The sequence below is a fragment of the Lotus japonicus genome, chromosome 4 (assembly GCF_012489685.1).
Source record: "Lotus japonicus ecotype B-129 chromosome 4, LjGifu_v1.2".
Lineage (NCBI taxonomy): Eukaryota > Viridiplantae > Streptophyta > Magnoliopsida > Fabales > Fabaceae > Lotus > Lotus japonicus.
In genome coordinates, this window is record NC_080044.1 from 2,572,663 (window position 1) to 2,598,432 (window position 25,770).

The 25,770-nt window shown below is 35.7% G+C and overlaps 4 protein-coding genes across 10 annotated transcripts; 1 reads left to right on the plus strand and 3 right to left on the minus strand.

Moving 5' to 3' along the window:
• The first annotated feature begins 486 nt into the window (after positions 1-486).
• LOC130710959 (6,7-dimethyl-8-ribityllumazine synthase, chloroplastic) lies at positions 487-5,250 on the plus strand. 6 transcript variants are annotated; one of them, XM_057560364.1, is made up of 10 exons: positions 491-647; positions 943-1,000; positions 1,617-1,831; positions 2,044-2,153; positions 2,542-2,637; positions 3,561-3,656; positions 3,785-3,863; positions 4,600-4,646; positions 4,755-4,814; positions 5,033-5,250. In XM_057560364.1, the coding sequence occupies exons 3-10, from the start codon at positions 1,666-1,668 to the stop codon at positions 5,069-5,071; spliced, it is 693 nt and encodes a 230-aa protein (XP_057416347.1). In that variant the 5' UTR covers positions 491-647; positions 943-1,000; positions 1,617-1,665; the 3' UTR covers positions 5,072-5,250. The 6 variants fall into 6 exon arrangements, with proteins under 6 accessions (XP_057416346.1, XP_057416348.1, XP_057416347.1 ...); XM_057560367.1 differs by having other exon boundaries at positions 1,657-1,831; XM_057560366.1 differs by having other exon boundaries at positions 501-647; positions 958-1,000.
• On the minus strand, positions 5,223-9,258 carry LOC130710958 (cytochrome P450 72A68-like). The gene is made up of 5 exons (XM_057560362.1): positions 8,908-9,258; positions 7,827-8,044; positions 7,443-7,687; positions 6,394-6,781; positions 5,223-5,985 (listed from the first exon to the last, which is right to left on the minus strand). The coding sequence occupies exons 1-5, from the start codon at positions 9,188-9,190 to the stop codon at positions 5,554-5,556; spliced, it is 1,566 nt and encodes a 521-aa protein (XP_057416345.1). The 5' UTR covers positions 9,191-9,258; the 3' UTR covers positions 5,223-5,553.
• A 2,354-nt stretch (positions 9,259-11,612) lies between these two features.
• On the minus strand, positions 11,613-17,003 carry LOC130710582 (copper-transporting ATPase RAN1-like). The gene is made up of 9 exons (XM_057559902.1): positions 16,523-17,003; positions 15,802-16,425; positions 14,828-15,257; positions 14,328-14,653; positions 13,682-13,740; positions 13,233-13,575; positions 12,838-13,035; positions 12,482-12,739; positions 11,613-12,261 (listed from the first exon to the last, which is right to left on the minus strand). Exons 1-9 carry the CDS (start codon positions 16,796-16,798, stop codon positions 11,785-11,787), a joined length of 2,991 nt encoding a protein of 996 aa, XP_057415885.1. The 5' UTR covers positions 16,799-17,003; the 3' UTR covers positions 11,613-11,784.
• A 5,079-nt stretch (positions 17,004-22,082) lies between these two features.
• LOC130715372 (pentatricopeptide repeat-containing protein At5g27110-like) lies at positions 22,083-25,604 on the minus strand. Of its 2 annotated transcripts, XM_057565465.1 has the most exons (2): positions 23,072-25,604; positions 22,083-22,421 (listed from the first exon to the last, which is right to left on the minus strand). In XM_057565465.1, exons 1-2 carry the CDS (start codon positions 25,251-25,253, stop codon positions 22,381-22,383), a joined length of 2,223 nt encoding a protein of 740 aa, XP_057421448.1. In that variant the 5' UTR covers positions 25,254-25,604; the 3' UTR covers positions 22,083-22,380. The 2 variants fall into 2 exon arrangements, with proteins under 2 accessions (XP_057421448.1, XP_057421447.1); XM_057565464.1 differs by lacking the exon at positions 22,083-22,421 and having other exon boundaries at positions 22,715-25,600.
• Positions 25,605-25,770: the final 166 nt, after the last annotated feature.

The following is a 25,770-nucleotide window of genomic DNA, read 5'->3' on the forward strand; positions in this document are numbered from 1 at the left end:
GTTATTGTGGGGTTTAAATTTTTTAATGAGTTTTCTAGCAATTTTAATGGTCAATAAATGTATTAAATATGTTATTGATTTACCTTTCATTTTAATAATTCTAATTAAAGCAATTTCAAATTCCATTTAAACCATTTCAAGAGCCATCCCTATACATGTTTTCAAGTTTTATATTTTTTCCATGATTTTTCTAAGTAATCTTAATTCTAACCCCACATGGGGATATTAAAAGAATTCCACCATTACCATAGTTGAAGCCATTGCTAATTGTCCCCTTGAATCCTTGATGAGAATTTTTAAAACTAATAGTTACACATTAAGAATAAAAACTTGATGAATAAATTTTAACTTTTTAATACATTGCTTAAAAAAAATTACACATAGAATCAACCAAACCAATAACTAATCGGTTCGACCAATAATCTACTGATTCGGTGAGACTTAGTTGATGTTCGAGTCGAGTTTAACAACGCTAACTAGGTGATGGTCCATAAGGTGTTGACTACAATAGTTCACCTCACACCCAATAACAATCGGGTGCATTCTTGGATTCAGATACTCCCGCGCCCCCTTCCTCCCTGCTCTCTCAAGTGACCACCGCCCGTCTCCGACGAAACTCCGGTGACCACCGTGCCGGCTTCTCTCCGGTGAGCTCATCCTGTTTTCCTCTTACTCTCTGTGTTCCGCTATCATCTTAGCTTCATCCACATTGTTTCTCTTCCAATTTGTTTCCCCTTTCTCTGCTATCATAGATGAATCTGGTGAAATGAATAATCGATTATTGCAACTTAAATTTCAACCATTTCTTACCATCCATGAAGATTTTGCCGTTACAGAATCATCACCTTTCATTATTTCATGATTTTCCATCTTTGCTCCAAACACGTTGTTATAATCTTCTTCTTCTTCGTTTGGACTTTGAATTTGACCTAACGTTTACAGAGAGACCAACCGCAGATTATACCCATTTTGATTCAGCGCGCAGCGTTTCGCGAATTGGGTATGATTGCTGCTGAATCTGTGTGCTTTCAATTGTCAATGCCATGTTTCAAGTATTTGAAACTAGAAATGCTACTCTCATAGTGTGAATTTTTTTAATTTTTTTTTTGTTCATTTGAGTTTGAATCTATCAATGTGGCTAGTAATGTTGTCTGGACAACTCTTTTGGGCTGGATTTATGTTAATCAGTTTGGATCGCTGCTGCGTGTTGTGTTGTTCAACCAATTTCGTAGAAACCTGAGGGATTTTGCATGCTACATAGGAGAAAGTGGTTTAATCATGCTACTCTTAGTGATTTGTTTAACACACGCGAACAGACACACATTTTTTAAATTGGTGAAGTAGGAAATTGAGAAAGTTCTCCATGTTAATCTGGTTTGGTGTGGTTGATGGTTGAGGCTAAGATTTTATTTGATTATTGAAACAAAATGTTAGAAATTTCTGGATTAGATTCGAGGTTATATATCAATTTCTGGGTTAGATTAGACTTTAGAGGTTATATTCATTTATCTTCTGCTCCCCTTTTTAATTTGGGTGGACTTTGTTCTTCAGATCTGTGTATGTAAACTTAGCTGACAAGATGCTTATTATGCTCACTGTTTGTTGTTTGCCTCTAGATATACTCTGTATCTGAAAGACTTTGCGCTCAATTTTTAGACTGAAGGAATGGCTTTATTCGTTTCAACCGATTGTTTGCTTCCTACCCGTCACTCTATGCTTGGATTTGTGAATCATGATGGCCAAGATCGTTCTTTTGGGGGTAGTAATATCTTGCATCTCCAAAAGGCTCTGAAAAGCTCAAGCGCTCTCTCATTTTCGCTTTCTTTGCGAGGTTACATTTCGTGTCCTTTCTACTATTTTGATACTTGATGATAAACATAATGAATAATCCATTTTTTGAAGATTTGTTTTACTACTGTTTATCAAGGAATGGAGAATTTCAGGATGCTTTATCCCACTTTAACTGTGGTAACTTCTTTTATTGTTTGTATTCAAACTGTTTTAGTGGCTGAACACTTTGCTGCTTTCCTTCTTTTGCTTCAGAAGTTAAGCAACAGGTTCAGAGCAAGGGTCGATCATCATTTTCACAAACCGCTGCTGTGAGGCATCTAACAGGTTCTGTTACAAGAGCTCAGGGACTTCGTTTTGCTGTGGTATGTATTGCTTAAATATTAATGCTAAACTGTTTTATGCGCAAATCATATTTTAACAGATGAAGCTGGATAAAAATAGTCAATCATGACAACATGAGATTCTAATTCTAAAGCTTTTAGACGATTAATTAAGGTTTTGACTATATGAAAATGTGAAGAAGTGTAAAAAATTCACAGAGAATGGTAGATTGGATGGTGGTGCAGAGAGGTTAAACAATAAAGGTGGGAGTATGAAGTAGATAAATGACATACTAGTCAATCACTAGGAATTTATCATATTCTGTTTCAAGATTTTTTATTTCTTTTCTACTTCAAACTGGATTGTAATTATGAAGATTTTCTTATTGTTTTGTGTTATTTTGCTTGCTTCTAATTGATCTTCTTTTAGGTTGTTGCACGGTTTAATGAAATCGTCACCAGGCCGCTCTTGGAGGGAGCTTTAGGGGCTTTCAAGAATTATTCAGTTCAAGATGAGGACATTGATGTAAGCTATCCTATAAATTATTGGAATGATTCTTGTATGTTTTCACTCACTTTTTCTCTTATATAGAGCTCAATTGGAGAAGCTTCTACGTGAAGGTTAAACTAACTATACACTAACAATTAATAACTAACTCAATACAACTTGACTAATTGATTACAATCAGATAAGTTTTGTAAAACATGGTGCCTGATTTTTCAAAAAAATTTCCTACTTTCATATCCATTATATTATAGATGTTTTTCTAAAAAAACTGAATGAGGGGAAAGATGATTTTCATTCTTCTGGAACTACTGAAGTATATGAGTATATGGAATGTAAACCGCGCCAATGAAGAGTACATGGCTGCATCAGGCAGCAGAGCAGTGGCGGAGGGAGGGGGGACATGCTGGTGTGATGCCCCCCTCCCACCCAAGCTTTTCAATTTTGTGATTTTAAATGTCATACATATATATATATGTGTGAGCTGTAAAATTTATTCCAGACATGTCACTCTTGACCCCCCTCCAAGTCTCAAATTCCTGCCTCCGCCACTGCAGCAGAGCATAAGCTTCTGCTAACTAACCACATGAATACTAAACTAAATACTAGAATGGTAGAATCTCTAACTGACTAGCTGAAGTAGTTGTATTCTCCTGTGACTCATTACATTATGTGACGTATAGTTTGAATTTGAAAATTGAAAACATTTACCGTTTTCTATCTTAATACATTCTTTTTTGTTTTTCATCAATCTTTGTTGGCTTAGTGTGTTATGTCACCATTGGACATTTTTTTCAATAAATATTTCTGTGCCACTGTTATTACTCACAAAAAATGTTAAATAACATATAAATTGAGGCATATTTGCCTTATTCTGAATTTTAATATCACTTTCTTTTGCAGTGAACACTGACAGAAACTTGCTGCTTTCTTTTCTCCCTTAGGTTGTGTGGGTTCCTGGTTGTTTTGAAATTGGTGCTGTTGCAACAAGTCTGGGTAAATCAGGCAAATATAACGCAATTGTATGCATAGGAGCTGTGGTAATGATCCATCTTGACAAATGGATGATATTCTTCTGTACAATTTTTACAACTTATGAGTACCCATTATCTGTATATATGTTGGCTCAAATTACGCTTCTGTTGTGACCAATATTTGTCGTTAACAGGTACGAGGAGATACAACCCACTATGATGCAGTTGCTAATTCAGCAGCATCTGGAGTGCTTTCAGCTGGTCTAAACTCAGGTCTGTTTGTTTTAAAGTTTAGTAGAATTAATTTTAATAAACCTAAGTTTAATATAATTACGATTGGTAGAATTAAGTTTTAAAGAATGAATTTGTCTTTCGAAATGGTATTCTAATTGTATGTCTAAAATAACATTTTTGTTTGGCTAGTAAAATAAATTTACTTTTGAGGTGTAAATGTAGATATATTTTATGGGTCCCCCCATATTTAGAACGAATTCTTAACAGAAAAGCCAAAAAATTTCACTTCTGGTAAACATGAATTAAGTTTCTTGTTTAAATGTCTTTTCTTAATGGAAGAACCTACTCAAACACAATTCACGTTAAACAAAATTTATTTTACCACCCAAATGACCAAATGTAATTATTTTCAACTGAAATGTAAAACAAACAGGCTTTCAGTGTCATTATAATCTCTACATACCAACAAATCATGCTTGAGTATTCTGTAAAAATTAAATATAGAATCTAGATTCTATAATACCAAGGTTGATAAGAAACTCCTGAAAGAATGTTTTTTTTAATCACTAGTACTAGACCTAACTTTAAGATTGGTCTTCACTGGATAAAATACTCAAACCTTTTTTTCCCTCTAATCTAGTTACTAGTATAAGAGATCATTTATATTTTTTCTTCTGTTTATTAAGTGGGGAGATTCATCGGACTAGTCAGCATTCGTTTTTCCATTTCTTTCCATGATCCTTGAATATTGAACCATTTTGAGATGACTTTGCAGGTGTTCCATGCATATTTGGTGTCCTAACATGTGAGAACATGGATCAGGTAAGTTTATCCTATGGCATTTGCTCTGTGAGTTATGAAATTTTCTTCTATAATGATGAGAAATATGATTACTTGCATTTTTATTTGTTCTTTTTTCGTAAACTGTAGGCTCTAAATCGAGCTGGTGGCAAATCTGGGAATAAGGGTGCTGAGGCTGCATTGACTGCTGTAAGTTGATTACTTGATACTATAAAGCTGTTTTGACTTTATTTTTCGAGTTATTCATATTAGCTTATGAATAGAAGCTTATGCTTATCCATAACATTTTCAATTTATTTCAATAAATTTTTTCAAATTAGCTTATGAATAAGCGTCTTGCCATAAGCGCTTACTTAATCTGTTTACCCGAAAGCACCCTTATTTAATGAGTTTTGTTTATGGTACAGATTGAGATGGCATCTTTGTTCGAGCACCATCTGAAGTAATCATAGCGTTGGAAGGACGTGTTAATCTTTATTTTCAACTCCAGACTGCACTGCATGTGTTGTTTTATAAGAGATATGCATTCTCATGTTGCCACAAACTATTGTGGTTTCTTCCTTTTTTTGTTCAAATTCAAACTATTTCGGGTTATAATAAGCAGAAGAATAAAACTTTTTTTTTATCAGCCAAACAAAATACATTAAAAGGTACAAGGGTATCTAACCCATTGATTAAAAGGTACAAAGGTACAATAGTACTCCCTCCGTCCCTAATTATAAGCCCCTAATTATAAGCTAACATTGAGACTTTTTTTGTGTCACTAAATATAAGCTAACCTTGCAAAAGTTAATATTTCTTTCCATATTCACCCTTGCATTCACCCTTGTACATTTTTTTTGAAAACCAATGCATCAATTAAGGCTTTCTTAATAAGTGTGATTTTTACAACTTTAGCTTATAATTAGGGACGGAGGGAGTATAATTTTTATGTGTTCACTTTATGTAGAATTAAATGAGCACCATGTTCTGGCTTAAGAGTAACAACCGTAGTTGGAGAATGAGTATAGGCCGGAGAGAGTTCAAATGAGAAATGTTGTAAAATCACTGACAAAGCCATTTTTGCCTCCAATAGAGAAAAGTTTTGTCCAATGCATATTCTAGGACCCCATCCAAAAGGAAAAAATGAAACTTTCCCATTTGTTGCTTTCAAAAGTCCTTCAGAAAATCTCTCAGGATTGAACTCCTTAGCATCATCACCCCATAGTTCATAGTCATGGTGAACCAAAACTATTGGTAATGAAACCTGAACCCCAGCAGGTAATGTAATGTTTCCAAGTTTCACATCTTTGCGAACAGTTCGAGTGAGTGCAATTGCCGGTGGGTATAACCTAAGAACCTCATACAAAATCATGGTCACCTGTTACAAAAAGAAAATATTTATTTAGAAATTTTAATATAAAACCATTCATGTGTGAAACTTCACTCATAGTTAGTTCATGACATGTTATCGTAGTCTATGAACAAGTGGTCTAGAGTTCGATACTTCTCGCCCTATTGTTCTAATAAAAATTTGAGTTTCAGAACAAGATAGGAGGGCTTGTGAATATCCACGCTTCAAGTCCAATGAGCTTTAGTGCAAGGAGCTATGCTAGAAACGTAATATAAATTCAAGTGTGATCTATCTGCTTAACCTTAACCTTTTGAGGTAGTTGAGGTAGTTGAGGTAGTTGGTTGATGAGAATTTACAATAACAGTTAGTATAATCTAGGGCATGTTATATTATTCAGCATCAAGAGAATAGATAATATCATAATACAACACTTACAATCTTAAGGTGACTTAGTCCATCAAAATCTGGTTTTTGGTTGCCAAAGACTTGAAACACTTCGTCTCTTGCACTTTCTTGCCAATCAGGGTACCTACTCAACAACACCATTGTCCAAACAAGCAAAACTGAAGTTGTTTCTTGTCCTGCAAAGTAGAATAGCTTGCACTCCCCAATTACATCTTGAAGATTCATTCCCACATTCTTATTGTTTCTGTGTTCTTGAATTTCCTTGTGATTTGACTCTAGAAGAATGTCTAATAAGTCATTGTTTGTGGCTTCACCCGCCTTTAGTGCTCTTTCTCTCTTGTTAATTATATCCTTAAGTGAAGTTTTTATGTCTCTATCAATTTCCTTCATCCTCCTATTGATAGTAGTAGGTAGAAACCTAAAAAAACCACAATCAGTCCCATAATTATGATGAAATGAAGAGTATGATGAACAAACTATGACGAAACGTAAGCTATTTATATAAAATTTCTAACACGTTCGATCAAACTATAGATCACTTGTTCATAGAGACTCAAATATTATATTATGAATCAATTGCCCCAAAAGCTTAAACTACTAAGTGAAGAGGCATGGATGCTATTTAGATTACATTTTAACAAAGGGAAGGTTTCCTTTATATATCAACTAGCCTTCTAGTGGTTGTTCTGTCTGTCAACAGTAAACAAAAATTGGATTTCCAACAGCTCTTACAATTTTGCTATTTCTAGTTGCAGTTAGATAACCTATCATCTTCTTATCACAGTAATTGGTAAACTAAGGGGCATCGAGTGTAACACAAATTCTTAATGATAGATGTTGCTTTTGATAATAATTTTATCTGAAAGAAAATTTTCCCCATTCAAGTTACTATGGAGAGATTAGAGATACCACATATTATCATCAAAATATATCGTAAGTGGTTGTTTTATGAAACACATTTCTTTGGTTCTTAACTAATTAAGCATTATTTTCTAAGCAAGTGCAGTTAAATAAAACTCATTTAATAAGGTTGGTCTTGCTTTCACCATCAAACAGTCACATACACTCATTAGTCATACCTCCATCCAGGGATGTAAACATTCAGCAAAACTTTCATTGCGAGTTCACCTTGCTCTTGTAGAAGTTGAAATATTCTACTTCCTTCTTCATAACTACTTCCAAATGCTGATCGAGATATAACGTCACTAGCCAAATTCTGAAGGAAAGGCCACACATCCATTTCGCACGACCCATCAGAAGACAACATTCCTTCCCATTTGCTAACTAGATCATTGCAACTTTTGAAGAATATTGGTAGCATGGTCTGTGGTGTCAAAATAATAACAAGGAGTTAAAATTTCCCATGTCAAGCTAAGCACATAAACATTCAAACTCAATATCATGTTACTCAAACCTTAAATTTTGTGACATGTCTTCACTACATCCAGTAAATGGCTACTAACCTTCAATTTTTCTAAATTAAATGCAGGGTTGATTATCCTTCTATGCTTGCTCCACTTTTCTCCCTCATGGTTAGCAAGACCCTGAGTTAGTAATTTGACAAGCGGATTCGTTTTAGGTTTCGGGAAATCATTGATCTTGTTAAGTACATCTTTGATATGCTCAGGATCTGTGAGGGTCACCCTTGGTATTGGCCCAAACCAGATGAAGGAATTCTTTCCTGCACACAATAAGCAACTTTATAAGCCTTAAAATAAAGATTAGAAAAATAATAACATTAGAAATTGAAGAGAATAGGCAATTTTGGGTGTTCACAATTTGACTTTTCACATGAATTGCAAACCATAGGAACCTTTAGGTACAAATCCATTTTACCTTTTCCAAGGATTATGGACAATTTAAAAAAAGTCACTCATGGTGCTTAATAGTGTTGTTCAAAAATGATTTCACTAAAAAGCACTGTCAGTGGCATATTGGTAGTAGTAGCAAAACTTACAAGTAAAGATAAGGGTGAGAATAGGTGCAATCTTATAAGCCCCACACAATATTGAGAATCAACTAGAAAACATGGTGAATTGGTGATTAATCCCATCGTTAAGACCCGGGGAAATTAATGATTATGATGTGTGTTTAGATATCAGTTGAGCGCAACATAACACAACTACAAAACCAATCTCGAGGTGAATGGAGAATGATTTGGTTTTGGGGTGTCTCAATCTTTACTTCATGATGGACTCTAATAATTAGGAAACCTACAGAAAACTCTGGAATTAGTGGACTGTGTCACTGTGTGCACTTCTCAATACACAACAGCAATGGAGATGAGCTAATCAGAGAAAACAAGTGTGACTACAACAATACATATTCCCACTATAGTCATCATGCTACAAAATTAACATCCAAAGGAAAGTCACATATTCTAAGTTAGAAATTCCTCTGAAGAGAAGCTTCTGTGAGAAAGTTGAGTTTCAGAATTGATTCGGAGAAAAAGAAGACGATCAAAACATGCTATTAAGAAGTGTATAAAAAGGGTTAAATAGATGAACCACACAATTGCAAAATTTGAAACATAGACATACATACCATATTTGTTGACACTGTTTTGGACATAGGAAAACACACGGGGAACTATATCATCTGAGAGACTCATGGGTTTGGATGTAGCTTCATTTCTCATCTTGAGAAGCTCATTTAAGTCCCCAACATAAAGCTTGTATGGATTCCCTTGAAGGCCTTGTTCTCTTAGCAACCTCTCTAGCTTCTTTGGCCTCAGCCATAGCCAGTTCAGTATCCTCCAGGCCCATATCAGAGCAAGTATCAGCAAGATGAGAATTATGCTTGCAGTTGTGGACCATGTTGTTTCCATTTTTTTGTCGTCTCGAAGATAATCTAACAGTGTGGACTGTGGTAGTGCTAAATAGTGTGAAAAGATCGATGTATGCAAGAAGACTTTCAGACTTGTATGATTGACACGTTTCGTTAGAATAATCAATTTTTTTACACTATAAAACAACACAACATTAACTCTCATTCTAGTAGTTAACGTACATTCATCTTTTTTGTTTTGTAAATGAGTTAATTAACCATACTTATTTGTATGATGGTAAGGATGGCATATGGGCATGCGTCATTCACCTAATTTTCAAGACGTTGTGAAAAGTACAAAAACAAACCATTGAAAACTTAACTTTTGTATAGTCATTGTAGTGCTTAAAAACTATATAAATTTTTGTGACTGTCATTATCTATTACAAATTTGTATGTCCAAAAGTAAGAGAGGTGTATAAAGCCATCTAATATTATTATTAGTTTTTATATTAATTGAGTAAGCAAGTTAGACCTTATAAATATGAGCAGAAAAATGATGATTCACTGGCAGTGTGAAAAAAATTTACACCGTCAACCAATTAGATTGTAAGATGTGTCACGTTAATTAATGAAATTAAATAAAATTACAAATTTTGTCACATCTTTAAAATCTGATTAGTTGATTGTGTAAAAATACTTTACACCGTCAATGCATATAGAAATTAAACTAAAAATGAGACATATTCTGAAAAGAGTCAAAAGTCATTTAATTTAATAGAAAGAATAAGTACTGTTTTCCAAAAACATCCATTAAAGAAAATATATTAATTGAGTATAAATAGTAAAACTTAAAATAAACAAGTGAATAATATAGGTGCCAGGACAGGACATGCAGAGATATTTTTATAATTTACCAATCAAATTGTTAAAATGTGACACAACAATCAATTAAATTAAGGAAAACCTTTACATGATGGTTTGTAAGGGGATTACAATGTTGTTTATGTATTACCCAATGAATGAATGCTATGTTTTAACTCATTATAACTTCTAAAATCTCAAATTTGGCCCCTCAGCATTTAGTATTAAGAAATGTATCATATTATATTAATTCAATTAAGGCTTAAAAGCACTTTTGGTCCCTCACGAATGCGCTTTGTGCAAAATGAGTCCCTAAACTTCAAAAATAGCATTCTTGATCCCCAACGTTATACTCCGTCATTAGTTTTGGTCCCTTTTCTCTTTTCCGTTAAAAAACTAACGTTTTTTTTGCTTATGTGGAATTTTTTAATGATATTTAAATTGATGAAATTAATTAAAATTAAAAAATCATGAATTTTCATCTCCTTCCTCTTCATGTTCATCATCTTCTCCAGTATTAAATCCAGAAAATAAAATAATTCATCATCACAATCCCTTCTTCCATTTAATTCACCAAAACTCTTAAAATCAATGCTTAGAAAATCATGCTGAGAGGGTTTTCTCATCCCAAATCACAACCCCCAATTCATGGACACACACAGCAGCAAAACATCCCAATTTGTGGAACACAAACAGCAGCAAAAAAATCATAACCCAACCAGAAAACAAATCGGCAAGCATCCAAATCCCAAAAGATGATGCCAAGTGAGATTGTCACCAAAAGTCATAACAACAAGTCCTCGTAATGGAGCCCAAAACGAACCAGCAAAGCAGATTTGGAGACCCTCCCTCAACCTACACCAAACCCACCATCCAGATCTGAAAAGAAATTAAAACTCGAAATAAACACCATTAACGAGAGAGAAGATCACGATTTGGGTCGGAGGTGACTGAGTGAGGTCTTGACAGCGCTGGAAAGGGGAATACAGAGCAGCGGCGATGCGATTTGGACAGAGGAGGCGGCTGTGGTGGTGATTCGGGGGAGAGAGAAGTGATCGTGGTTCCTATGAGAAGAGGAGCAGGTGCTTTGAAGGTTGGATGTAGAAGGCTGCTATGGGAGGAAGGAGAAGAGGACGTGGTGTGGTGGTTGAGGTTGGCGGGTCATATTTTGGATCTGGAGATGAGGTGGTGGCTCTTGAGAAAGAGATTTTGGGTTTTGATGTTGTTGGAGATTTTGGGTGTGTTATAGCTTTATGGATTTTGTTTTCCTTTCTTTCTGGAAAAATGTTGAAGAACATATGAAGAGCATAGAATGATGTATGAAGGAGATAAAGTAGTGCATGAATATTTCTGGATTTTCCAGAAATCGTTAGATTTTTAACAAAAAAACGATAAGGATCAAAACTGGTAACAGAAGATAACGTGGAGGACCGAGAATGCTAAAAAAATAGTTTAGGGACTCATTTTGCACAAATCTCATTCGTGGGGGACCAAATGTGCTTTTTTAAGCCTTCAATTAAATTTATCATAATGTTTGAATACCCTTGTTTGTAAGTGTCGTTTGGTTTGGGCTTACCCTTTAGTCTAATCTCAATTGAAAAAGAAAAAGAGAAGGGGAGTGACAGGGTGAGAGAGCTATGCAAATTACAAGCATTTACAACGAATTGGCAGCTACAGCCTACAATTACAATTACAACACAATGCGCAAGTAAAAAACATAAAAAAAAAAAAAAATGGAATTGGAATTACTGGGATCAAACTCATTGATACCCTCATAAGTTTCATTTCTCGTTAATTTACAATAATTTCAAGTATTGTAGTTAGTCTGGGTTTTCTATATCTTCTGAGAAGCAAAGAAGAGCATACAACACTCACCGACGAAAGCGCCATGCATGCACCGGCTACCCATGGTGGCAGCTTGATCCCCAGTAAAGGAAATAAAGCCCCAGCAGCAACTGGTAAGGCAATAACATTGTAAGCCATCGCGAATACATAATTCAACCGAATACGAGAAAAGGTCTTCCTTGAAAGATCAATGGCTGTGATGACATCTTCCAAATTATCTCTCATCAACACATAGTTAGCAGCTTCTATTGCAATATCTGTCCCAGCCCCAATTGCCATACCAACATCTGCAGCAGCTAATGCAGGAGAATCATTGATGCCATCACCCACCATTGCAACAATACTTCCATCTTTTTGGAATGAACGAATAACATCAGCTTTTCCTGCAGGCATAACCTCTGCCCTAACATCTTGAATACCAACCTGTCATACAGAAGGTATTTTAATTTTAGTTTCTACCCAAATTTTATGTTATAAACCTGTCATAATCATAAGAAGCAACGGATACTGGTTTTCTCCACACACTTAAAGTTTCATATGTTGAATTTATAGACTAAGAAGCATAGCCTTGAAACCACATTCGAAGTTATCACAATACCAAGCTTTCCAACCAAAAGAAAATACTAAAGAAATAGATACAAACCTCCTTGGCAACGGCTCGAGCTGTTCTCCAGTTATCTCCTGTAACCATAACAGGTATGACTCCCATTTTCTGGAGGCCCTCTATGACGACAGAAGCTTCTCGCTTTAGTGGGTCTGCAACCCCTAGGACTCCAGTAAATACATCATCGTATGCTACTAGTATCCCTGTCTTTGCACCTTCTTCAAGCTCTACGATGAAGTTCTCCACTTCAGTAGAAATATTGATGCCATTTTCCTCCAGCAGCTTCCTATTACCAACCTGTTCAGGACATACTGCCTCAAATAAGCAACCATTTTGGAAAGTATGAAACACATTTCAGATAATGACGTCATATTACAATAGCCAAAGGACATTACCAAAATACGCTTCCCGCCTATAAAGCACTGCACACCCCTTCCTGGAATAGCAGAGAAATCTGAGGCATCATAAAGCCACCCTGACTTCAACTCCTTGGCATCATTCTGGGTACCATTGGTTGGTGCGGACCCATCAAAGAAATGAAAATGGCGTGCATATTGCAATATTGCTTTTCCCAGTGGGTGTTCACTGCTAGCCTGAATTAACAAAAAAGAATCGAATACTGTTAATTCCTTCAAGGAGGGGGAAAGGAAATGTAGAACAATATTTCACCTGTAGGTCCTCTACATACCTGGATCTAAGTTAGAACTGTGTATATGTGACAATACCATATACAGACAATAAGAATAAAAGAAATAAATATAATTAAAAAAATAAAATAAAGAGAACTCACCTCAGCAGAAGCCACCAATGTAAGAAATTCTCCACGGTCCATTCCTGAGAACACCTTGGCAACAGTAACAGTGGCTTTCCCCTGGGTTAAAGTGCCTGTTTTATCAAATACGACATACTTCACCATCTGAGCCCTTTCCAAGGAATCTCCTCCTTTGATTAATACACCATTGTTGGCTCCAACTCCTGTTGCCACCATGACAGCAGTTGGTGTTGCCAAACCAAGTGCACAGGGACATGCAATCACCACAACAGATATTGAAAACATAAGGGCAAAAACAAAGTGATTTCCATTTTCTGGAAGCCAGTCTTCTGGGTAACCTCCAAGAACCCCGGCAAGGTACCTACACAATCAGACAAAATGTTTAGACAAAGTAGGGGAAAGCATTTCAATTACACAGAAGAAATCAACTTTTATCAATATGCCAAAACAAGTCAAGATAATCTTACCAACACAAAAATGTCAACACTGACAAAGACACAACTGTGGGAACAAATATACTTGCAACCTGCAAGCCAAATAAAATGCACCTCAGTTCATATTTAATATTTCAGTAATATGTGGATCAATCAACTAGCAAGTAGCAAGGTTAAACTCAAGAAGAAAATGACAACTAATAGATAACTAGGAGCAAGCACATAAATAGATACTTGTATTATTTATGATCAAAGCCTTACACCTGAAATTACTGGATTCAATAACAAACAACAATCCAATTTTATGAATAATTTCATAGGGCAGATCTGAGGCATCAAAAATTCAAAATATTGTCCTAACTCTCCAAGCTCAATCAGAATTGCAAGAATAACAGCCCAGGAAAACTAAATGCTGACTCCTTGCTTTCTACTCAATGTATCTTCTACAATTACAATTTACAAGAGCCCAGCTATCATTTAAAAGACATGAAATTATGCAGTTGCCATTTACCAGGGCGTCTAGAAACATGTCACCTAACTTTAGAACTGATTCATGAGTTAATACTTTCTTTACCAAAAAGAATGTATTGCCGTTTCATTCTATCAAAAAATGCAAAGAATATCAAGTAAACACCTGCAGAACATAAAAGTCATCCAAGAGCACAACCGCAATACTTACATAATCAGCAAACTTTTGTATGGGAGCTTTAGACATCTGGGCGGTCTCCACCAAACTAATTATCTGATTCAAAACTGTATCAGATCCTACTTTGGTAGCTTGAATGTGAAGGACACCATGCAAATTGATTGTACCTCCAATAACAGATGCATCGACCTCCTTCAAAACAGGTATAGATTCACCAGTCACCATACTCTCATTTACATAACTTGAGCCCCAAGTAACCGTACCGTCAGCAGGAACCTTTGTCCCAGGAAGAACTTTTAATGTGTCCCCGGGCTGAATGAGCAAAGAATCTATTTCCCTTTCTTCAACAGGTTTACCACCTAGAAAACAAAAGAGTTATTGCCAAGTTCAAACTTGATGTTGCAATGAAACCTATAAATGAAAAAACCTTCAGTAATGAGCTTTCTTCCTAAATGTAAGATAATCATCACAAAAACTGATTCACCTCCCTTTTAGTAAAAAATCAACACGCATCAAATTAAATTGACACGCACCTTTATCTTTGACAACCAATAAAGCTGTTGCAGGAGTAAGTTCTACTAATTTCTTAATGGCATCAGATGTCTTTCCTTTGGCAAGACATTCCAAATATTTGCCCAGCAATACAAATGTTATCAGCATAGCACTGGTTTCAAAGTACGTTGGAGACCAGAATCCAGTAGCAGCACCATACAGAAGAGCACAAACCGAATAAACATAAGAGGCTGTAGTTCCCAGAGCAACCAGGACATCCATGTTAGTTGAACCATTTCTAAGAGCTCTGAAAGCTGCTATGTAGAATCGCTTTCCAATCACAAATTGGATGAGACTCACCAATGCCCACTTCAGCCAATCATCCATGAGGAAAGGCCCACATCTCCAAAGTAATAAGGAGTAAAACAATGGTATATGGGGACAAACTACCCCCATGAAGAAGAGAGGAATCTGAGAGAAATGGATCAAGCAAAAATCAATGCAAAGGAATTGAAACATTAAGCAAAAACTAAACAAAATAAGGGATGTTAACATAGGCTCTCAATTTTAAGCTCACAATATCAAGTTTAATTCTGTTTCAGTTATATATTTATATTTGGAAAAACAAAAATGACATGATGGCAGAATACCAATTCCTCTAGAAGAAAATTTCTCCATGGACTAATACAACCCCTATAAATTTATGGGATTTGACAACTGCAGAACCTGAAAGTCTGAGCATACAGCAGTAACTAGTAACTACATGATTTCTTACCCCTGCTCCCTATCTCTCTACAGATACCCTTTCTTTCTGAAACACATCACTTAACTCACAAATTTAACCCCATTTATTTCAGTGTGCATTAGTTTTGGAAAACAATCTCAGTATTTTCACATAGTAAGTATCTGTTCAATCATTTCATAAGGATTTCAACATACCATTCATGAAAGATTGTGATTAGATGAAAAGGAAGCCAAACAAGGAAAAAAAGTAAAGTGCAAAAGAGATACTCACACTAAGAGACAAGCTGGAAAGAAAAAGTCTGAACATATTTGAGGTCTCTGAAACATCTTTAGAAGCCATTCTAGCATAAGGATTCCTAACATGCAACATGAACATGCCGTTACTCCCGGCGTGGATCTCATCAACCAATGCTCTAGAACTAGTAACTTCAGGATCAAACACCACATCCAATTCATTCAACAAAGGATCAAACCGAAACTGCCTCACCCCTTTCATCCCACCCAACACACCTTCCAAAATCCGAGCATCAACCAAAGAGCTCAAACCAACAACCCCTAAAACCACCTGGTCCTGACCACTGCTCTGAACAAACGAACCCTCAAAACCAGCATCTTCAATAGCACCAACAATCTCTTCCTTGCTAATCACGTTGGGATCATACTCAACTTCGCCTAAGGAAGTGGCTAAAGCCACCACTGCTTTGTTCACTCCGGTGAGGCCATTCAGGATGCCTTCAACAGAGTTCACACACGCCGCACAAGTCATCCCACCAATCGTGAACTGTCCCACCACCACGGCGGCGCCACCGCGTTTGTCCGATCCAACCGAAGCCGGTTCCGGTAAGATCTCAGCATCGAAACCTGCATCTTCAATCGCATTCTTAATGTCTTCTTCCTAGGGTTCACAATCACATAGCAGTTTCTAAAATCAGCAGCTAACACTTTGAACAAATCCATCAAAGTTAAGAGAGGGAGAAGAGAGAGTGACCAACCTTGACGAGGGTTGGGTTGAAGACAACGTCGGCTCTGTTCTGGAGAAGCGCGACGGAGGCGTGTGAGACGCCGGCGACGGAGTTGAGAGCGGCTTCGACGGAGTTGGAGCAGGCGGCGCAAGTCATGCCGGAGATGCTGACCTGAATACGCTTCGTGTTCGTGGTGTTGCCGTCGTCGTATTTCTCGTAGGAATCGAGCAGGCGAACGTCCTCGAGGTCAACGGAGTCATCGCCGGCGACGGCGCCGGCGGAGGTTAGTTGAATTCCCGGCGCCATTAGAATTATTGAAGAATGTTGCGAGGTAAATACGAAGGAAAGGAAATATATATAAAGGAGGGAAAATAATTAAAAAGGTGAATGAAAGGAAACGTGGAGAGAAAAAGAAAAGAAAAGAAATAAAAAGGTTGAAGAAGAGGAAGAAGATGGAGAGAAAACTTTTTTTTTCCGAGGGAGATGGCGAAACAGAAATTTTATAATTATTTGGTTTTGGTGTAGACAGCAATTTCTTAACTAAAGTAGAGGTTATGGTTAGTGAGTTACCAACAACATCTAGTATAACTCATATATAAAAGGCTTTCTAGACTTTCATTCAATTCTTATAAGGTTTGTATGAAGAATGATTTGTCGAAAAGAGTTTACTATGAAGATAATTTTTTAGAAAAAAGGAAAATAACCTATAAAGATCTCGTTAGCTCCACGCCTCCCCCGGGTAGAATGAGATAGGAAGATAAGAGAGTAAATTAAGAGATATGATAAAAAAAATTGAGATAAGATAAGAGATAAAATTAAGAGATATGGTGTGTGATATGATAGAAAAAAAAGTGATATAAGTTCTTTTATAGGAAAACATTAATTAATAATTATTAGTAAATTAGTTCATTCGCCTAGATTTGAACTTTAGTCCTTCATCCTACAAATCTCTTAACTCACCACAAAGTGAGCTTCCTTCGTCCATAACTAAAAAGAAAATCAAAGTAGATATGATATATATCATACTCCCTCTGTTCTTTATTAACTGTCCACTTTGAAGAAAAAATTGTGTTCATATATATCTGTCCACTTAGAGTTTCAAGAGAGCATTAATTGATATTTTTCCAAGAAATGTCCTTATAGAAATAATAAATGAAGAAAGATAAAATACATTATAAAGGGTTATATAGGAAAACAAATAATACTTTTATAAAAATCAACACAATTAATTGATTTCCTTAATTTGTGTGAATTTTCTCTTCCTTGACAGATAAATAGGAACGGAGGAAGTATATAAGATAAATAGAGGGTGCAGGTGGGGCCAGCAATGGATTAGAGTTGGAGGGGGTTTTGGAATTCCTGTTTTACCCTTTGGGTTTTGGTGAATGTACTAATAGAACCCTTGTACTTTCCATGGTGAGGTTATTGTACTGCATATGCCACGTAAGACTAGACCGTGTTTGGTTGGCGAAAACGTTAGACGGTTGCTTCTGTTTTGGTCAAAAGTGGCGTGTTGCCGTTAAGTGTGAATGGTAACGTTGTTTTCTCTCGTTGTTGGGAAGGTTCCGGCTGGTCTTAGAAAGTCAATAATTTAACGGCGTTAATGTGCAGTTGGTGATGCAGTTCCATTGATGAATGGAATATTTCAGATGAAGAAAGAGACATTGAAAACCTTCAAAGTGAATGAATTCACCAAATAAGAAATGCAAACAGGTCTACAATGGCATGAAATGAGCTTGTGATCAACGTGCTTTTTTTTTCCTCGTTATATTTTTAAAATAGATATAATTATTAATTAAGATCTCAAATCTCATGGCGTGTTTATTAAGTATTAACTACATATATTATCATTTAACCAAACGGAGAAGGAAAAAAAGGGTTTGTCATTATTGACTATACCACAAATGTTATGAGTGAAATTGGATTTATGATTAGATTTTAGAAGTAATTTTCTAGAGAGTTAGCTCAAGTAATAAGAATTAGGTGAAATAATGGCTGATGAGAATGAAGGATGAAGGGTTCAAAGTTCAAACTCTGATGAGAGACTAATTTACTAACATAACTAATAACTAACATTTGATTCTAAAAAAAACTACCACACCCACAGCTACAACTTTGATAGTAAGTCCTCGAGCAACTCCTTTGGCTCCTCCTCAAACTCCCCCTCCGACTCCTCAATATACTCCACTCACGCTCCTATGAACCACTAGCATATTACTAATTTCTCGCAACAAAGTATAAGGCGGTTGAATTTAATCTTAACAAAACACTAATAGTCATATATTTCGGGTTTATGGGTTTGATTCAAATTTCATTTCCTCAAACCCTAACCGAACTCATCTAATTTCCCCTTCTAGAATTCAATATAGTCCATGCATGATCCAATCCAGTTTATTTTCTTGGTTTCAGATTGATTTGTGTCGGATGGGGTGATCAGATCGATTTAACCTATATGCACCCCTTAGAAGTAAACTTTTTTAAATAGGTCAAATATATTATACAAATCGACCCTCAACTAAAATCTTATTTCAACCTTACCATAAATTATGTGATTAGAGTGTATAGAAATTTTATCAAACATTTTTCATGTTTAAACTTTGAACTGTGATTCATGAACACCAAAATGTCACGACACTTACTTTTATGGCAGTCTACCGCCACAAAGTGGAAAGTGAAAGGAAAAATCATAAAGCATATTTTGCATCGGTTTGAAACCGTTACCAAACGAGATTCGCGAGTGCCACATAATATTTAGTTGTAAGATTTATGTCAATATCTCATTTCGTGCTTAGTGTGATTGCTTTTGAAAGTAAACAATCAAGAATGAATTAAAAAAGTTGGGGTTTTAGGTCATGTGAGAAAGGAAAATATTTGTTCATACCAATTTCACCTTCAATTTTAGAGAAATAGGAAAATAGCATAGTAAGAAGAGATATGATAAGTAATTTGATGATAAAATTAAATAAAGTGAATGAAGATGAGATAAAAAAGAAAAATGAGTATCAATGTATCACACTAAATTGGGTGACACCGTGGGAGAGGTGAGCAAAAGCAAAATACGTGACAAATATTGTTGGAATGATGACATTTTTCTCCACTAACCTTCTTTTTCCCCTTATCATGAAAATGTTTGCTAGTCCATATGAAGACGTACCCTCCTCCACTATCCCAAATGAAAACAACAATTACTGTGTTACATATATAAAACAAGAAAGGAAAAGTAAATTAAAAGGGAAATGGTGGGCTACTTTATCTTCCCCCAGAAAACAATGTGCTATGTTGCAGATAATCAGATCTGGCATCCACGAAAAATAAAATTTCCTCACCATGCCTATAGCTTTCACATTATATTCCATAACTTCATGTTTTCTTAAATATTATCATATTGTTTTTATATTGGCTGCGCAGGCATTCCAATATGAAGAAATCAACGATCTAGTGGAAAGTTGATCGAACCATTCAAATGATATAATAATGCATGCTAAAAATATACTTTATGTCAATCTCATTTATATATATAATATGATCCAATTTACAAACAAAATAGCTAAGAAGAGACCTCATTTTATATGGCTTGAGAAGATGCGATTCCAGTTAAAAAAGAAGATGTGATTCCATTGCGAAATTTCCGAAATAAAATGTCGCAACGTTGACAATTAAGTACCACAATACCAATTGGTTAATTAATGTGTTGTACTTAAAATAGTTAATTAAGTGAGCTAACATGTGTTCATAAAAAGTGGGATGATCTAACCTGATTCACTTTTATATATGTAAGTTAAGAAATACCTAATCTAGCTCACTCGACCCACCTTCAATTAGTGGTCCAAATCTTTCCAAAAAATTCAGTGATTCAAACGAGTTGCGTCACTGAAATTAAAAGAATTTAAAAAATATACAAATTGTAAAAAATTTTAAAATGTTAAGAAATTAAAAGAGTAAAAAATATAAGGTAACAAACAATTAATAAAAGCCAATTCAATCAAACTCAATAGATGTTAGATGACTATTCAACACGGCAATTCTTGTGGTTTTTCAGTTACCTACCAATACCATATCAGTGTACTGCACAACTCTCAAACTGCACAAGGGTGATAGAGTAAATTTTGATTCAGGCTTAAGTGTTATTGGAACTTAGAAGTATATATTTTATATCAAATTAGTATGTAATAACTCAATAGGGTATCGGTCGGAATAGTTAAGTAGTTGTTTGAACACCTAAGATCAAAAATTTGAGTCTTATAAAACGTATTATTGTGAAGATTTTTGAACTTTATTAGATCCAAGTCAACCAGGATTGTCTCAATAGACGATGACGTGGTTAAACCCAAAAAAATAAGTATGTAATATTACTTTTTTTTTGGTATTTAGGTACCAATAGGATTTAAACCCAGAACTTGGGAAATTTTAATCTATCAAGTACCATTTAGGCTATCCATACCAGTATGTAAAATTTCATTTGCTTGCATTGTTTATTACGTTAAGGGCTTTGTTGGAAGATACAATTAGGTTTAATGTTCACATCAATAGATTAAATTATGAATTGCTTTGAAAATAATAATGCTCAAGCTTTCAACAAGTTAGTTGAAAGCGTAGGTACGTAGTTAGTTAACCCAAACCAGAAGAAGGCTAACAAATAGTGTAGGACCGGTGACTTTCGAAAAGTTAGTATTATTGATGTTGTGATATGTGAAAATAAAGTGCTCAAGATATTGTTTTATAAATTCGTAATGAAAGTGGTTATATATAGAAAGGAAGAATTTTCAATAGGTTTTGTATGAGGAGTTTGCGTTTTTATTTATTCAAAAGATAATAATTAATAACAATACAAAGTATCATTGAAGAAAAGTGTGGTCTTATGTTAAGTTATTTTTTATTTTTTATAAAAATATAATCTATATTTATATTTCATATAACTTAATGAAATAAAGTAAACTCAAATGAGAGTGAGACAATTTTTTTTTAAAAGAAGAATGAGACTAATGTTATTGTTTAGATTATTGGAATAGCAATATGATATTATGATGTAATAAATAGAGCTTGCATTTCATATCCAGATAATGCAATTAATAATAATATATTTCTTAAAAAAAATTACATTGCACATAAAATAAAATGATTAATTTAATTATAAAAAAGTCAAAAACATTTTGAAGACTTGTGAAATAATTGGGACCCCATATGTAGAAGAAAGTTGAGATTTTTTGATAATATATTTTGACTTAGAAAGGTAGTTCTAGATCTGATCGTTAGATTCATGTGTATTAAGAAAAATATTGTTACAACTGCTTACTCTTGTAATTATGAGTGTCATCAACCTATTCCATAATTATCCAAACTTAACAACCCCAAGCCCAACCCCATTTTGACCCAATTTGGATAGATTAGCTTATTGATTTGGTTAGCTGTGTGGTTCAACTATACACCATACTCATCGATCCATTCCCTCAAGTGGATCAAGCATATTCTATGAACTAAATAGGCAAAAAATTAGACCCTAAGAAAATGTAATGAAACAAAATGGACGAAATCATAGTACAACCATTTTGAGCTTCTAACAACTATTTGTTTTGCAAAAGTTTGCCTAAAATGAAAGTGTACAACCATTTGCAACTGCTGTTATAGAATATATATATTTTATAGGGGCAATTCTATGGTGGACCATGTTAAAAACTGATTCACTTATGAACCATGATTTCACAACTAACATTAAGTACATATTATTTACAATATGCTCCTTATATGCTAAAACTTCACAAAAGGATAAGTTTCACGTCATGTACCAAGATTAGTATCCTATATGTATATGTATTTTTATGAAATGTGTGGATTTGCAAAGCCATACCCGCCAAACCAACAAGATGAAGATGAAGCGTCTCTATTGCCCTTCACTTGCTTGTCACGTCCAATCTCCATGGCTTCAATATGGCTATAAAAAGGTTGACACTATCTTAGTACCTTGTATCATAACAAGCAAATAAACACGTTTCTGATTCAAATAAGATCTCTTTATAAATTGGAACTAATGGCACTCATGGTACATCCAATAGGAATGGCACTCTTCAATCTTCAATATAAATTTCTCTTTTGAAATACTGTATATCGTGATGATTGGTTGTAGCCCGTAGGCCAAATTTCTCAAGCAAAACCATCTCAGTGCTCCAGCACATTGCAAATGGTAATTGCATAACTATAATAGTAGCATCTTTGGATCAACTTCTATTTCATAAGAATCAATTTTAAAACCCATAAGCTACTGATAGAAGTTTCTCCACGGAATTGATTCTGGCTTCAGAATCAACTATAGAAGGGCTTCCAAACATGCACTAAGTTGAAAATCCTTGATGAGCTGTATGGTTAAACATTAACCAACCAAGATGCCCCATCTCTCCCCTTGTTTATTTTCCTTCTTGTTTAAGGACTATTTTGATCAACAAGTTCACTTATGTTATAGTATAAAACTGAATTCAGGTTCATGGCTCAAGTACTTAATATTCCTCTTCAACTCTTCTAAAGTAGAGTAGATTTTATCTTTCTGGGCATGTTTTTTATCTCCAGCATAAAACTTATGAACCTCACCTCCAACTGAAATCCAGCTATATCCTGGTTCCTTTCTAATGCCTCGTTCTTTCATGGTATCTCTCAAACTAATACCATCTTCATGTCGTCCTGATTCTTTGTAAGTGTTGGACAAAAGAACATAAGTAGAGGAATATTCAGGCCGAGTTGATAGAATCTTTTGAGCAGCAATCTTCCCCAACTCGGCATTTCCATGAATCCTACATGCTCCTAACAATGTCTGCCAAACCATTTCATTTGGCTCAATCGGCATCTTGTAGATAAACTCCACTGCTTCATCCATGCGGCCGACACGACCTAAGAGATCAACAACACATGCGTAATGCTCCATTTCCGGTACCACACCATAGGTGTCCTCCATTTGATGGAAAATTTTCATCCCATCCTCCACCATTCCTCCATGGCTACAGGCAAAAAGGACACATAATAATGTAACGGCATTGACCTTCGCAGCTGATTGTTCCATCTTCCTAAAGAGCTCAAGAGCATCTTCAACAAGACCATGTTGAGCATAAGTGGAAATTATGGCAGTCCAAGTTACAACGTCCGGGTTAGATATCCTTTCGAAAATCTTCTTTGCCTCCATCAGATTGCCGCATTTGGCGTACATGTCAATCAGAGCACTTTCTATGCATGAGTCAGTGTCCAATCTGGCCTTGCATATCAAACCATGAATTTGCTGGCCATGTTCTAGTGAGCAAAGACCACCACATGCAGTAATCACACTAGAAAAAGTAAAATGATTGGGTGCAAAACCTTCATTGCACATTTGTGAGAAGATGGCCAAGGCTTTTCCCCACTCAGAATATTGACAATATGCAGTCACCATGGTTGTCCAAGATACTATATCTTTCGCTTCCATTCTATTAAATACCTTCTCTACAGCTTCAAGTGACTCACATTTTGCATATGCATCAGCAAGAGCATTCGATGCGCTAATTTTCATCGCATCAAATCCACATTTCAAAGCCATCCCATGAGTCTCCTTTAAGGATTTGAGACACTTCAAAGCAGCAATCGAGTTGAACACGCAACAGAATGTGTACACATCTGGTTTGATATCATTGTTGCACATTCTTGTGAACAGCTCCAAAGCTTCTAGGTGAGAACCAGCATGTGAACAACCTGTTATCATTGCATTCCAAGGTATGTTAACCAAACACCCCGCAAACTTCGAGTGGAAAATAACTCGCGCCTCAGACAGAGCCCCACACTTAGAGCACATATCGATCAGAGCCGTTCCAACCGAAGTATTGCAATCCAATCCCAATTCAGAAGCATACCTATGAACTTCATGACACTTGTTAATGTCACCTAACTGCCCAACAGCCTTGGAAACACTAAGAAAGGTGGAGTTAGTAGGTATGACCCCTCCTTCAACCATGTTGATAAAACACTCAAATGCTTGTAGGTGCAGGCCATTAGAGGTAAACCCTGAAATCATTGCATTCCAAGAGATTTCATTAACCTCTGCCATGCTGTTGAACACCTTAACTGAACTCTCACTCTTTCCTATCTTTGCATACAAGTTAAGAAGAGATGTCCCAACAACCGCATGCATCAGAAGACCTCTAACAACAACTTGGGCATGCACCATCTCACCCATCTCAATCGAATTCAACCCAACACAAGACTGCAAAACAGCAGAGAGGACAAAGCCATCAATCAACACACCTTGCTCCAACATCATGCTAAAAAGCTCCACCCCATCGTGGTAGTAACCATGCTCATTGGACGCGACAACCATAACAGTCCAAGTAAACACGTTCCTCTGGGACATTCCATCAAACACTTTACGTGCAGAATTGTAGTCCAAGCATTTGGAGTAAACATGAACTGCATTATTCAAAAACACCAACAAGTCCTTGCCTCCAAAACCCGATTTTAAGACATGCCCATGAATTGATTTTGCTTCTTTAAGATACCTTTTTTCCTCACAGGTCTTTAAGAGGTGAATTAAGGGTCGAATGTTGGGTTGTTCATCATGGGTTTCAGGAGCTGCAAGTGCTAGAGGTTTGGTCAATCTGCTTCGAAGAGGGTTCTTTGAAAGCGTTGGAGTGTAAGGCACAGAGAGAATTGGCGTAGAGTGGAATGAATGGTGAGGAAGCGTGATTGCTTCGTTTGTGGGAGCATGAGAGCGATGACAAGGTTGGTGCACGCAGTGTGGAATGATGATGCTCATGCTGCAACTGTTTTGGACTGTCTCTGTTTCTCTCTTATCCTTAAAATGGTGTCATATGATATGGTGTTAAAAAACATTTTAATTAAAAAAAAGTATTAGTATACTTGAAATGATGATATTTTAAGAGCATGGCAAGTGGTTTTGTGGCTTCCAAGCGTTCGAAGTTAACAGAAATTCGTTCATTTCATAGATTAATGCGTTGTGTGAAGGCTTTTTTTCTCGTTTGGAACTGGGAGTATAAGAAATTATTTGTGGGGTAAATTGTGCAGAGTTACTTACTTCCATTGAGGACCCAAAGAATTTGAGATTCCTTCCGGCACTTAACGACATAAATCTTTTGCGAGGGAAAAGTTGAAGTATTGGCCTCACTTATATTCTAGAGATAGTAATATCCGAGCTGATTTTTTAGCTAGACTAGGAAGCTGTATGACTATTTCAAGCCCCTTTCTCTTAGAATTTCCCCACCTGAATTAGAGATTCTTCTCCTGAAAAACTCTTAGGCAAGCCTGTAGTTTTT

Bases quoted from the DNA above. Each gene is read 5' to 3' on its own strand.
- LOC130710959 (XM_057560363.1), top strand. From the start codon at position 1,666: ATGGCTTTATTCGTTTCAACCGATTGTTTGCTTCCTACCCGTCACTCT. The intron at 2,638-3,560 runs GTAAGCTATCCT...TTTCTCCCTTAG, and splicing joins TTCAAGATGAGGACATTGAT to GTTGTGTGGGTTCCTGGTTG. The intron at 4,647-4,754 runs GTAAGTTTATCC...CGTAAACTGTAG, and splicing joins CATGTGAGAACATGGATCAG to GCTCTAAATCGAGCTGGTGG.
- LOC130710958 (XM_057560362.1), bottom strand. From the start codon at position 9,190: ATGGAAACAACATGGTCCACAACTGCAAGCATAATTCTCATCTTGCTG. The intron at 8,045-8,907 runs GTATGTATGTCT...TATTGTGTGCAG, and splicing joins AAACAGTGTCAACAAATATG to GAAAGAATTCCTTCATCTGG. The intron at 7,688-7,826 runs GTTAGTAGCCAT...TTGACACCACAG, and splicing joins TTAATTTAGAAAAATTGAAG to ACCATGCTACCAATATTCTT.
- LOC130710582 (XM_057559902.1), bottom strand. From the start codon at position 16,798: ATGGCGCCGGGAATTCAACTAACCTCCGCCGGCGCCGTCGCCGGCGAT. The intron at 13,576-13,681 runs GTAAGATTATCT...CTGATTGTGTAG, and splicing joins GTGTTGACATTTTTGTGTTG to GTACCTTGCCGGGGTTCTTG. The intron at 12,262-12,481 runs GTTTGTATCTAT...TCTGTATGACAG, and splicing joins CTCGAGCCGTTGCCAAGGAG to GTTGGTATTCAAGATGTTAG.
- LOC130715372 (XM_057565464.1), bottom strand. From the start codon at position 25,253: ATGAGCATCATCATTCCACACTGCGTGCACCAACCTTGTCATCGCTCT.